The sequence below is a fragment of the Dreissena polymorpha genome, chromosome 3, assembly GCF_020536995.1.
Source record: "Dreissena polymorpha isolate Duluth1 chromosome 3, UMN_Dpol_1.0, whole genome shotgun sequence".
Taxonomy (NCBI): domain Eukaryota; kingdom Metazoa; phylum Mollusca; class Bivalvia; order Myida; family Dreissenidae; genus Dreissena; species Dreissena polymorpha.
The window spans coordinates 94,719,809-94,732,844 of NC_068357.1; the positions used below are offsets into that span (position 1 = coordinate 94,719,809).

General features: G+C 32.7%; 1 protein-coding gene across 1 annotated transcript in view; it reads left to right on the forward strand.

The window, feature by feature from the left end:
* The window catches only part of LOC127875364 (kinesin light chain-like), a 55,071-nt gene extending 44,669 nt beyond the window's left edge, over window positions 1–10,402 (forward strand). Inside the window, 4 exon segments of the mRNA XM_052420397.1 lie at window positions 532–609; window positions 3,222–3,282; window positions 4,402–4,541; window positions 6,525–10,402. Coding sequence (XP_052276357.1) covers window positions 532–609; window positions 3,222–3,282; window positions 4,402–4,541; window positions 6,525–6,552 — 307 coding nt within the window. The 3' untranslated portion in view covers window positions 6,553–10,402.
* The last annotated feature ends 2,634 nt before the right edge of the window (window positions 10,403–13,036 follow it).

Consider the following 13,036-nt stretch of genomic DNA (forward strand, 5'->3'; position numbering starts at 1 on the left):
GTTGTAGTTTTTAGAAAGTCATACAATTTGACAATTCTTGGTGATTGTACAGAAAATGTACATTTTTATTTGCCATTCATTGTATATACTTACATTAATATGAATAGAAACTCTATCTGTCATTAGATGCTATTTTCAACATGGAACTTATTAACTAATCTGTGATTTCCTTGAAATGGTTACACTTACAGTGCCAAAGAAGTTGAAATGGAACCAATGGCTGATAATTTTAGCCGGTAATTTATTAAAACCTTGTATTTCCATTTATACCATAAACCATGTGGCTTCATTCAGCTGCTTCCCTTTCAACTTCCCGTGCACACAATTATTTTTCCTCTGTTAAAACAGCAATGTAATATACATGATTGTGTTCCACTGTCTCCTGAGAGTGGGTTCGTTATGTTGTGGAGATTGTTTTTTCGTTAACTGCATTATCCTGTGATTTTTTACATAATTATCTTAATAATTTAATAAATTTACCTTAAGAACTAAGAATTGAGAACAGTGTCATATGCAGCTGTTTTCTTTTAGTTGGGCCCCTGACTTTTACAGTCAGGGGCCAGAGCCCAGTTATGTCTCAGGGCGAGGTCCCACAGCAGTGGTTCCAAGGTCAGAATCACACCCTGAATGATATCCCTGAATATTTCTGTCATAAAATCCACCACAAATGTGTAGTCAAAATATAAATGAAATCAACATTACCTGTCATATTATAGCACCAAACCTTGCCAATAGCTTCAACTTGACTTAACTAGTCACATCATGGCTAGTAAACTTCAGTAAATGGCAGCACTGTTATCACATCACATTGCATATATCTGTCCCATATATGGTATCACTTTGAGCTAACCCTTCCGTCATTGCCTTTATAAGCCGAATGTTGTCATCAGCATTTTTACAAGTAGGTTGTTGGGCACCATTTTGTTTGACAATAATATGGAACATTACATGGCAAAGTCTTTAGAAAATGGCCTTACACAACCTTGTTTTTGTGTAAGGCAAAAACATTTTGATGAGTTATTTGTCTGATTTGCAGCTTTTAAACTACATGAAATGGAATTTTAAATTAATAATTGTATTGCGCCTGCATGGTCAATTTTGCCCCAAAACTGATTTTTTATCAGGGCATTATTCATTTTTGTTAAGCCTACATTTGTTAAGACATAAACTTAAGTTTGATTGTTAACAGTATTAAAGGTACATAATGACAGCATTTAATAAGATGAATGCACTTGGCAGCATATTTCAATTTTATGACATGTAAGACTATTAATTTTTTTCAACAGTTTATATAACAAAATGTCAGCATTTAATAAGCTGGATGGGATTTTAGCAAATGTAATAAATTCATGTTCATATAAGTATCAAGTATATCTGAAATAATTATTTTGCATTGTTTTTCAAACAAAATATTAGCGCGTGTCCTATATATGCCACAATGATTTCTTTTCTTATAGGCAATTACTAACTTTACATTGATGGCAAAACAATATTTTTCTCTTCACGCAATTACCTGGTATGTTCCTAAACTTTGTTCTAAATTGTATTACTTTCTAAACATTAATTTCTAAATCATATTTAACAAATAAAACAATTTCTCAGTATCATTGAAAACCTACCTAGATTTCTCCTATATGATGCATTTCTCTATTGCTACCAGTACTTCTCTAAGAAATTTGATTTGCATATTCTAATATTGGTGCTTTATTGAAATGAGGTGAATTATTTTGTAGATATTCTTACCTACAGAGTGGTTGGATATATTTATAAATCATATGTTTCCCTTGTTGTATGTGCTTTTTGGGATCATATTAAAATGAAGGTGAATTTAGCCCCAGTTATTCAATACTTAATAAACAATTTAAGCTACTAAAGTACTAAGACCTCAAGGTTAAATTGTCTTTATAAGGCCTGGAGGAAACATCAGCACATGTATTCAGAAGGTTTCTGTATTTCCAGGAACAATATGTGGCACAATTGTAATTAGGCAAAAAGTAATGACAAGTAGAACTATGCAACTCTTGATTCGGCTTTTACAATAAATGAATATGGATACAATGTACATTTTCTTACTGTTACCAGAGTACAGTTTTTTTGCAGATACTTACAAAAGTAAGTTTGTAATTATTCTAAGCAATGCACATCAAGTCTTCTCGATCACAATTGGAGTCTGGAGGCAAGGTTGAAACGAAAACCTTCACCTCTCACCTCCAACTCTCCGTACAACTTAATTATTATCAATGCAAACATACTTGCAAATTATTTTTATGTAATATGTTGATATTGGCTTTTTAGTATATTGTAACAGATGCATGAGATAGCAACAACATATTTGGTGATATTGGTGATGTTGATTATTTGAGACTTTTGATCTAAAGTTTATATTATTTGATAATAATTCACACTTTCAATAGTGTCATGCATGTCTCAATGAATGAGTCTAGTGATGTTAGTGATATGCCTGTATAGCCTGTTACTACATGATTATATATATAATTCAATTTAGTATGTTGTTTTGTACAAAAATATAAATATATTTTACTATTGGAATTAGCGTAATTTGCTTTAAAATGTATTCATGTATTTATCACGCTTAATCAGCCTCATTGATGTATACTTTTGGAGTGAAAACCTGCAAGAGATGTTTTATTAATTTGGCCTGAATAAAAATGACCAGTTTGTTCAATAGTGTGTTCAGTTAAGGCGAACAGTCGGTTTGCTGAAAATGTTCTCAATCAAAACCAAAATGTTTGTTGCTGCAAAATTATACTTTATTTTCATTTTATTTTCTGCAACAGCATTGGTTTTTTGTAGCCACACAAATGTTTGCTGTAAATTGCAACATTGTATGTTAATTAAATGTTATTTTATTTTATCAATCATTATTTAATTTGATTTGATTGGGGCCACCATCTTTAAACAATTAATGAGACTATAATCTTGGCAAATATTATAATAAATGTACCTGAACACACTACTGCTAAGGTAATGATGAAACATTATCATGTCCTCATGGCCTTTAAGGTTTGAAACAATGTTGGTTTGTTATTACCCCAAAAAGCCTGCTTTGCTCTTATCCTTTACAGGTGAAGAATAGCGTTTGCTATTTGCTCCTAAGGGGAAGCAATGGTGTGTGCAATGGCAAACAATACTTTTAAAATGTGCTCCCCATAAGATACTGATGTTTCTTCTGTTAAACTGTTATTTGTATTTGTTTCCAGCATGAAAAGAGCAAGCTCCTTGTCAGTGCTCAACATAAACAGTAAAGAAGACAAACTGCATGTAAGTGGAGTACATACACTAATATATTAAAAAAAACACTATTTGTTTATGTATAACCATTCCATTCACAAGGGTGTATGATAGTTGAAGTCTCAAATAAAGTATTACACCTGTTATGTGAAAATTGGTCTAATTGCCACAAGTGGCAAGCAAAGCTCCGGACCAGCTCGCGCATGAACATAGTCTGGTCAGGAGTTGCACTGTTCTCTAAGGAGACAACAATACCTCGCGTGATTTAATTAAGGACAGCCTAGTTCATGACAACACTGCGGAATCGGGCAGGCTGATCTGGAGCTACGCTGGTTGCAGATGGCATGAGACCCATTTTACCTTGACATGGCTCATATTTAATAGAATGCAAGGTTTTAACTAGGTAGCTCTTTATGTTGTGTAAAATTCACATATAATCTTTACTGTTAAATAAAATCTTAATAACATGTCATTGTTTATTTCATGCCGAACCTTAATATTAACATAAATCTCTCTTTTGTGTGCCTTTCTGTTTTCTATCTGCTGTATGATGTTCACAACAAAATGTTAAGAAGCATGCACATAAAACATTAACAATCATTTTGTTTACCACTTGAGTTTCTTAGGCCACTTGAGTTGGTAGACAGCTGGACTGTTTATCTGGGACTTTATTTGCAAAGGCAAGCTCTGTAGACAGCTCTGGGGTTCCTGATTTGAATCCAAACCAAACAAAATTACTGGCATTAGGATTAGTAATGTAATTATTTCAACATCCATTCTCCCACTACTTTTGATTCAGAGAGCTGAATGTGAAACTGTAATGATGACTTTCTTAACATGTCTATATAAGATGCAATAGTTTATTTTTCAACCCTCAATATTGTCCTCTGAGTTCTGGTATAGCGCAACAATTGTCCAATAAAAGTGTGAGTAGGTTAACTTACCACCCATGATGTAACTAAAATTTGTTTAAAATGGGGAAATAATCCAACAAAACAAGTCTGTATAACTCCATGTTATTTAAGTGTAAGAAGGTTAACTGACTGCTGTGACTATAAAATACTGTTTACATGGCAAAAAGTACAATGACCAATAAAAGTTAGGCTACATAACTGCATGTCATCATTTGTGCTGCGTGATGTGTATCAGGAGGCCCCTCCCTCTGGGGAGCTGGTGCGAGTGTCCTCCTGGGGGGACTGGGAGGTCGTGCACTGCTCCCGCCAGTATAAACTGGGCCCCGCCAAGGGGGCCACACCCCTTGACTCATCCAGGCCCCCACCCACAGGCAGGTAGGCCCCTGTATCTACCACCCTGAAAAACTCCACAAAACCTGTCAGATATTTAGGAAAAAATTACACAAACAATTAAATGTCTGATAAACATTTGTTTACTTTCAAACAATGTGTTAGACAGTGCTCAAATATTTATCAGACATCTAAATGTTGAAAAGTTCTGATGTAAGTAGCAATTTTGTCTGACAGATTTGCCAAATGTTGGACAAGATTTTCATCTAATCAGACAATGTGTCTGACAGACTAATTTTCACGGAGTCTACCCTTATACATACCAGTTGCCACAAAAAGGTGCAAGCTTGCGTTTATCTGCCAACCCTGCCAGTTTATATCCCCTGTTGGTGGTGGGCCTGGGTTCATGGGGTCATATTGTTATCCAGGGCTCTCAATTCAGATTGTGAGACATGGGATTGAGGTCATGATTGGTTTGAAGAGGCTGACTACCCCACGCCAAAGGCAGAAGAATATAGAAATGGTGTAATGGTGTTGTCAGTCAGTCATTCCATCCATCCGTCCGTTTGTCACAAAATGTTGAAGTTTGCCAGGGATATCTATTCAATCAATTTTCTTGTTTTTGTTGTTGGTATGATATATGCTTGGAATGACAAAGTAAGATTTTACTGGAAAATAGATTGTAAAATGAATATATTTTATGAGTTGAGTGTTATATAATTATCACAAATAAGACGTCTGTCTGGTGTTTATTATCCATGAATCTTGCAACTAACTCGATAAGGGGAAGATTTTCACTGAACATGGGAAAAGGTCATTACCGTCCAGCAGGGGTAATGGGACTTATATTGATCCAACTATGAAATGAGAGCCCTCGGTATGTCAGGCTCATATATCCTTGTCTGTTTTTTAGTCCCGTCCTGCTACTCTGTACTGGAAGGTAATCATGAGATTATCTCCCCTGGTGGAAAATACAACTTTTCTACCTTGACTGAAATGATATACAAATCATCTCCCTTTGTGACTGCAATATTATGCAAATCATTTCCCTTGGTTGACTGAAGTATTATGCAAATTATCTGTCTTGGTGGCCAACATTATTATACAATATGCCCACTCAGTTGATATTATTATACAAATCATCACCTTGGTGGAAGCTGTACTTGTTATATTTTTCATAAGGTTTTTATGTCCCCCACTATAGTAGTGTGGGACATATTGTTTTTGCCCTGTCTGTTGGTCTGTTGGTTTGTTTGTGCTAACTTTAACATTTTGCAATAACTTTTGCTATATTGAAGATAGCAACTTCATATTTGGCATGCATGTGTATCTCATGAAGCTGCACATTTTGAGTGGTGAAAGGTCAAGGTCATCCTTCAAGGTCAGAGGTCTAATATATGTGGCCCAAATGGCTTATTTTATAAATACTTTAGCAATATTGAAGATAGCAACTTGATATTTGGCATGCATGTGCATCTCATGGAGCTGCACATTTTGAGTGGTGAAAGGTCAAGGTCATCCTTCAAGGTCAGAGGTCAAATATATGTGGCCCAAATCGCTTAATTTATGAATACTTTTGCAATATTGAAGATAGCAACTTGATATTTGGCATGCATGTGTATCTCACGGAGCTGCACATTTTGAGTGGTGAAAGGTCAAGGTCATCCTTCACAAGGTCAAGGTCATCTTTCAAGGTCAAAGGTCATATAGGGGAACATTGTGTTTCACAAACACATCTTGTTTTTATTATGATTTGCAACATAAATGCTTTCATATTTAGCCAGTGCTGCTTGTTTTTTTTCCATTAAATGGAATTTGTGACTAAATTTAAGAAATTAATATTGAATTACAATCACAGAGTTAATATGAAGTTAACATGATTTTATTAAACTTATCACTTATTTTTGTCTTGATTGAGATGTATATAACTTACTGTACAAAATCAACATTTGTATACCTTTTTGATATCATTTTATCTTATTGCAAACTTGGCTTCCTTACACATTAAAAACCATTGTTTATTTCCAGGAAAGCCGAAGATCCTTTGGTGATTTAAGTGTTCGAGGTCGAACGGCGAGCTCAGATCAGCTGGCACATCGGCCGTTTTGAACATAGCTTAATAATATCTAGACTTCATGCATATCTTGTTGACATGGTAATATCATGCCAACACCTTTTATTAAATTGGCTGAGAATTTAAAACATGGGAAGAGGTTATGTTTGATGACCCCAGTACAAAGAACAATATGTTTACTGTTGCAAGTATGGGTACTCTGCATTGTTCTTAGTATTGGGATGAACAGAACTAGTTGTTAGACAATGTAAATCCAGCCCATACTTGTTTCATATTCTTGTGGTATACTCATCGTATTCATGGGTGATTATTTGTTACTATGATCATCAATTGTTCAGCTTTTTGTCATCCAACATCGTGCAACATTCCTTGTTCATGCTTTTGTTTGTGATTTACATACCTACCTGACACACAAGTTTCTATCTGAAATGGATGAAATGTTTTCAATTAAGGATGTTCATACTATTGGAGTTTTCATTTAATGTCATGTTAACCTTTCTTATTTGTAACCAATCAATCATTCATCATGTCTGATATTCTGTGGTTCCATTCACAGTTTAGGATTAGTGGAAGGAATCTATTGTATCTACTAACAGGATCACATGAGAAGGTGTTCAAAATGCTTGTAAATGCATTCAGATAGGTCCTGATAATTCAGAACACACAATTGTCTGTACAATGTACTGACTAATTAAATGTAAATGATCTGTAATACCTAAGCTATCCTGGTACTAAAATTGGATTGTCATGGTACAGTTACTGCTGTTTGAAGCCTTTGGTGTGAGACAATACCTTGAGCATCTTATGTTTCCAACCAAGTGTAACAATTGCCATGAAACAGTTTTAGTAAAGAGTGGTACTGATCCTTATTCAAATTAATATGAATGCTTTATTAGAATACAGAAATAATGCAAAACATGTCCTTGTTTATTGGTGCAAAATTCATGAAATTTGCTTGGAATACTAGTTAATAATATCTCTGTTATAAACATTTCCAATAGCCTGTTGATGAATGTTTGCACAAAAATCAGTAATTCTGTCCATTTATTATTATTTACCTTGTTTCTGAAGAGTGCTTGGGAATTGTCATGGGCAAAAGAAAAAGTTAGCTGTGATAGTCTTTGATCTATGATCAGACTAGCCTGACTTGTTTCTTTAATTCTGTGAATCCGTTTGCACTGCAAAAACAGTATGCAGAATCTATCGTATAAAACATTTACTGAGTTTATTTTTAAGATTTGTGTTATTATAAAGGGGATGCTTTACAAGGGACATTTGCATGGCAGGGGACAAGATTTAGTTCAGTCATAAAGATTAATTGAATACATCATAACTGACACAACATCATAATTGGTATTTAATTGACATTACAACTATACTGGCATTGAATATGCTTCAGGTACATTTCTTGTTGAAATTATTCCCTGATAATATACAACAATGGTATTGTCATGGCCCAGTGACTGTTGGAAGCCTCTGTTGTGCGACAAAAAACAACTTTTGGATTGGCAACCAAGTCTTAATAATATCCATGAAACGATTTTAGTAATATTAAAGAAGGGAATAATTATACTACATCGATGTAAATACAAAAGAATGTCTGCACTTTAGATCACTACAAATATACAGAAAATTTCCTTTAATAAGGTTTGTTTTAAAGTATAATTATTATACAAAAGTTAGAAACATTTCCACCTGCCTGTTGTAAATGTTTGTTTGAAATGCCATTATCAATAGAGCCTATGCTCATGGGTGGATTCAGTATGTGAACAATAATAAACATGTTATGGTTAAGTAGATCCACTGGAAAACTTGTGTATCATGGTGTTTACTGTAAGACACATTGTAAGAAAGCATTGTCATGACATATTGTTGACATAAACATTTGTAGCACTGAGCATTTGAAGAAATGTTATTTATTTGTTATAGTTTAATGGTCTCATTATTTATTTGATGTTCTCATGCTGCTTGATCATCAAATACAGTGTCACATAATCTGTGCATATTTTTGTTATATTGTGATTTAGTAAATTTGTCATATGAAATTGGTAAATAGATACATCTAGGAATAAAGACACAAATAAAATATAATACTGCTATGCAACATATAGCTAGACAAGTAATGATAATGTACTGTTGGGATTCTTATAGTTTGCAAATGAATTTATGAACAATTTGTTAATTTGATTACTTAACACAGTAGGTGATTAAGCACACATCATGCTTTTGTGATAATATTGCCTTATTGCTTTGTTGTATTAAAAGATTGACAATTTGGAAACTAAGGAAACATTTAAACAAATACAGCAGTATTTTTCAGTCCACATTTATTTAATAATTAATTAAAAAGACCAATGTGTCCAATCTATCAATTTATAATTTTTAAAATGAAATTGAACATTCTTTAATGATACAATACTAACCAATAATTTTTTTTACGAAAATATACTATATAAATATATCCAATATTTATACTAAATTTTAATAGCACACCTTGAATTTACATATAGACACGTTATTGTATGCTTGCCAGTTTGCCATTCTCTCTATGTTTTGATTATGCAGTAGGCTTAATAATATAATGTTTATTTAATAATTTGTAAATACTGTACATTGCAATATGCTGGGTATTCTGTACTTTTTACATTTTTGTCTGCATATTTGAACAAGGATGTGGTCATGTGTGAAAGAACATGTGTGATGTAGCTACAAATGTATTTGCTTATAACTAGTGCAATGTATTAATATTATAATATGTTATTGATCTGTTTTCAGATTTGTCAATACTTGAATTAGATTCCATTTTCCATATAGATTGTTAGTGTTAACATTTATCTATTTACATAAAATAATATTAAATAATTAAAGGCTCACTTGCAACACATGCAAAATCATTGGTGCAGTTCTGTCTTGTTGTTATTACAAACTGTATAATGATCTGTTTATAATGGATATGATATTATAAAAAGACATGACTTTACAAACTGTTTACTGGTACTGAACTGGAACTACATTTATACTGTGTGCACACCATTTGTGGATGTATATTTATGTACTGACAGCAGTTTGTTAAATCTATAAGTGTGATACACTACTCTTATGTATAATGTTTTTGAAAGTGCTTGATAATCACTGTTCAGATTATCGCAGTGATGAAATTGATGTCTTAAAACATGCATTGGTGGTTGGATTTGTGTTAGCAAATACATTTATGTAACAAATTGCATATTCAATAGGGGCCTTGCCATGTGAAAATGGATCTTTTGCCATAAGTGGCAATCGTAGCTCCAGACCAGCCTGTAATCTTGTATTCTGTTTTTGAGCTATACTATCGGTAAATGAGACAGCGAAACATTGCATGACTTTATAGCAGAGAGCATAGCTCCTGACCAGAATGCTCGAATGTGCAGACCAATTTTTTCAAGACATGGCTCTTTTGACAAAAGCAAGTATTTTAAGGTAGTTTAAATGCATTTAAATTTTTAGAACACACATTAGCAATATGAGGTGAGAGATATGTGCATGACACCTGAAGATACATTAATCAATGTGGATTTGTAAACTTAATATAATATATATATGATAAGTTCTGCCTATGTTCAATTAAAAAAATCAGTGTGCAAATAAAATCCAGCAAGTCATTCCATGTACTAAATGGACAACTTATGGTCAAACGTTTGAGGTATGTTTGCTTGGTACAAGGTTTTGTTACATTTATTTATGTTATTCTATAAACACTACTGGTTCAATGCTGTTTGTGTCAATATGCTGAGTGTGTTGTTGTGCCTATGTTTATTTATTGAAATATCAATTACAACATAATGAACAAAAACAGTTGTGTTTTTACTTTGGGACTCACTTTGTATGAACTTTTAAAATACTATAATAATAATAATAATAATAAAATCTTTATTTAAAGATGATAGACTTGTTAAGAAATACATCAGATGAAATTACATAATATGCAATTTATATAATACATTTCTTATTTTCAACAAGGTCTTCTAACAAGATACAATTTACAACAAATACATCACATTTCATCTTGAGCAATAAGAACAAAACAAAGAATCATATATGCATGCACATATAATGATATATATTATAATTAAAAACAAATGACAGACATAAAACTACAATAACCATTTATGCAAGAACAGTATTTAAACATTAAACTAATGTTATTTACCAAAACAACATGAAGCATGTTCAGTTTATTTCATTAAGTGTGGAAGAAAGATAAGCTTTTAATTTTTTCTTAAATGTAATTAAATTGTTTGTTTGACGTATAGATTGGGGTAACGAATTCCAAATTGTTCTGCTATAAAATTCAAACGATTGTTTGAAATAGTTTGTTTTGGGTATTCGCACTAGCTTTAAATCCCCCTTTTCGCAAGATCGCAAGTTATAGTGATTATTTTGTGAAGGTGTCAAAAGGTCACGTATGTATGTTGGGGTTTGATTGTGAAATGCTTTAAATACAATAACTGACGTGAAATAGTGCTTACGCTGTTCGAAAGTCAACCATTTTAGATCTTTAAATAGTGTTTTTGAATTAGTGTTGTACTTTTTATTTAAAATATGTGCACCACAACGCTTTTGTATTTTGACTATTCTATTAATTTCCGTTTTGGCCGCTGAACTCCAGGTAACGCATGCGTAGTCGGATATAGGTGAGATATAACCATTATAAAAAAGCTTACGCATTTCAAGGGTTAAATATGGTTTTATTTTTTGCAAAAGAAACATTCGTGATGACATTTTTGAACAAACGCTGTTAATGTGTAGTTTCCAAGAGTATTGTCAATATAAAGGCCAAGAAGTTTTTGACAATTTACTGTTTTGATCACCGTATCTGAAATTTTAAGTTTTAGATCTGTTATGTTTTGAGCTTTTCGTTTTGACCCTAATACCATACAAGTAGTTTTTAGTGGATTAATAATCATGTTATTAGTTTGGCACCAATCATTAACAATTGAAAGATTTGTTTGTAGCTTATTTTGAAGTGTTTGAATATTTGTTCCCACAGTGTGCAATGTTGTATCATCAGCATACATTGCAGAATCACATGTAAGATCTAGCGAAAGATCATTAACGTAAATAAGAAATAGAAGAGGTTCTAAAATAGATCCTTGGGGAACACCAGCAATGATGCTTTTACAAGTAGAGGTAGTGTTTTCTGCTTTGATAAACTGAAATCGATTGCGGAGATATGAAGAAAATAGGTCGCATGACCTATCATTAAAATGATAAAGTTTTAATTTGTGTAAAAGAACCCTATGGTCCACAAGATCAAATGCTTTTTTAAAATCCAAGAAAATTGTACCTACCAGATTTCCATTATCAATTTGTTTAAGCCACGAATCAACTATATTAATCAATGCTGTTTGACAAGAATGATATTTGCGAAAACCCGACTGAGTTTTGTTTAATAGACCTGTAGATTCTAGATATATATGCAATTGTTTAGCTATATGCTTTTCAAATATTTTAGATATAGTAGGTAAAAGTGATATTGGTCTATAATTATTGGGATCTTCTACCGATCCACCCTTGTATAAAGGTATTACGTTTGCAATTTTAAGCATGTCGGGAAAGGTTCCATGTGATATACAGTTATTTATAAGAGCAGTGATTGGTTGTATAATGAATTGTTTGCAAAGTTTAATAATGCTGGGCCCTATACCATCAGCCCCAGCAGATTTGTTTGAATGAAGTTGATTAATTAAAGTACTAACTTCTGATGTAGTAATAAACTGAACAGAGAAATGCTTAGATTCTAGCTTAGCATATAGATATGTTTTCAGTGAGTGGAAATCGTGTTCAGCAAATTTAGTCTTTTTAATAAGTTTCGAGATGTCAACAAAGTGGTCATTAAGTGCATTAGCTACAGTTGTTTTACCAGATATTATCTGATCATCCTTCCTTATTACATTTGGCAATATAGAGGATTCTATGTGTTCATTTGATGCTAATTTAATAGTTTTCCAGAGCGATTTCGCACTTGTTTTGTTTTGTACCGCATTCGAAAAATATTCTTTTTTAGCCATTTTGATTGCACTGTTACATTTATTACGCCACAACTTATATTGTGGCCAATTAGATTCACGTTTATATTTATCCCTCAAAGACCTTGCTTGTTTTACGTTTTCGTTGTACCAACCAGGTTGTTGTAATCTCTTCACTTTTTTATATTTGATAGGGGCATTCTTATTAAGGACTGAGTTTAATATGTTATAAAATACTTCAAATGCCTCATTAGCATCCTCTATTGTTTCAACCATATCAAAATTAGCATTTGCTAAGTCATTTTGAAAATTGATTTCATTAAATTTGTTAAAACATCTGTACTTAATAATTTTATGATCATCTGTTTTAACAATTTTACCTTTGACGCTTAATGTAATAACTACTGGGTAATGGTCACTTATGCCTATTTTGGTATGATTACCTCAGAAATGTTGTC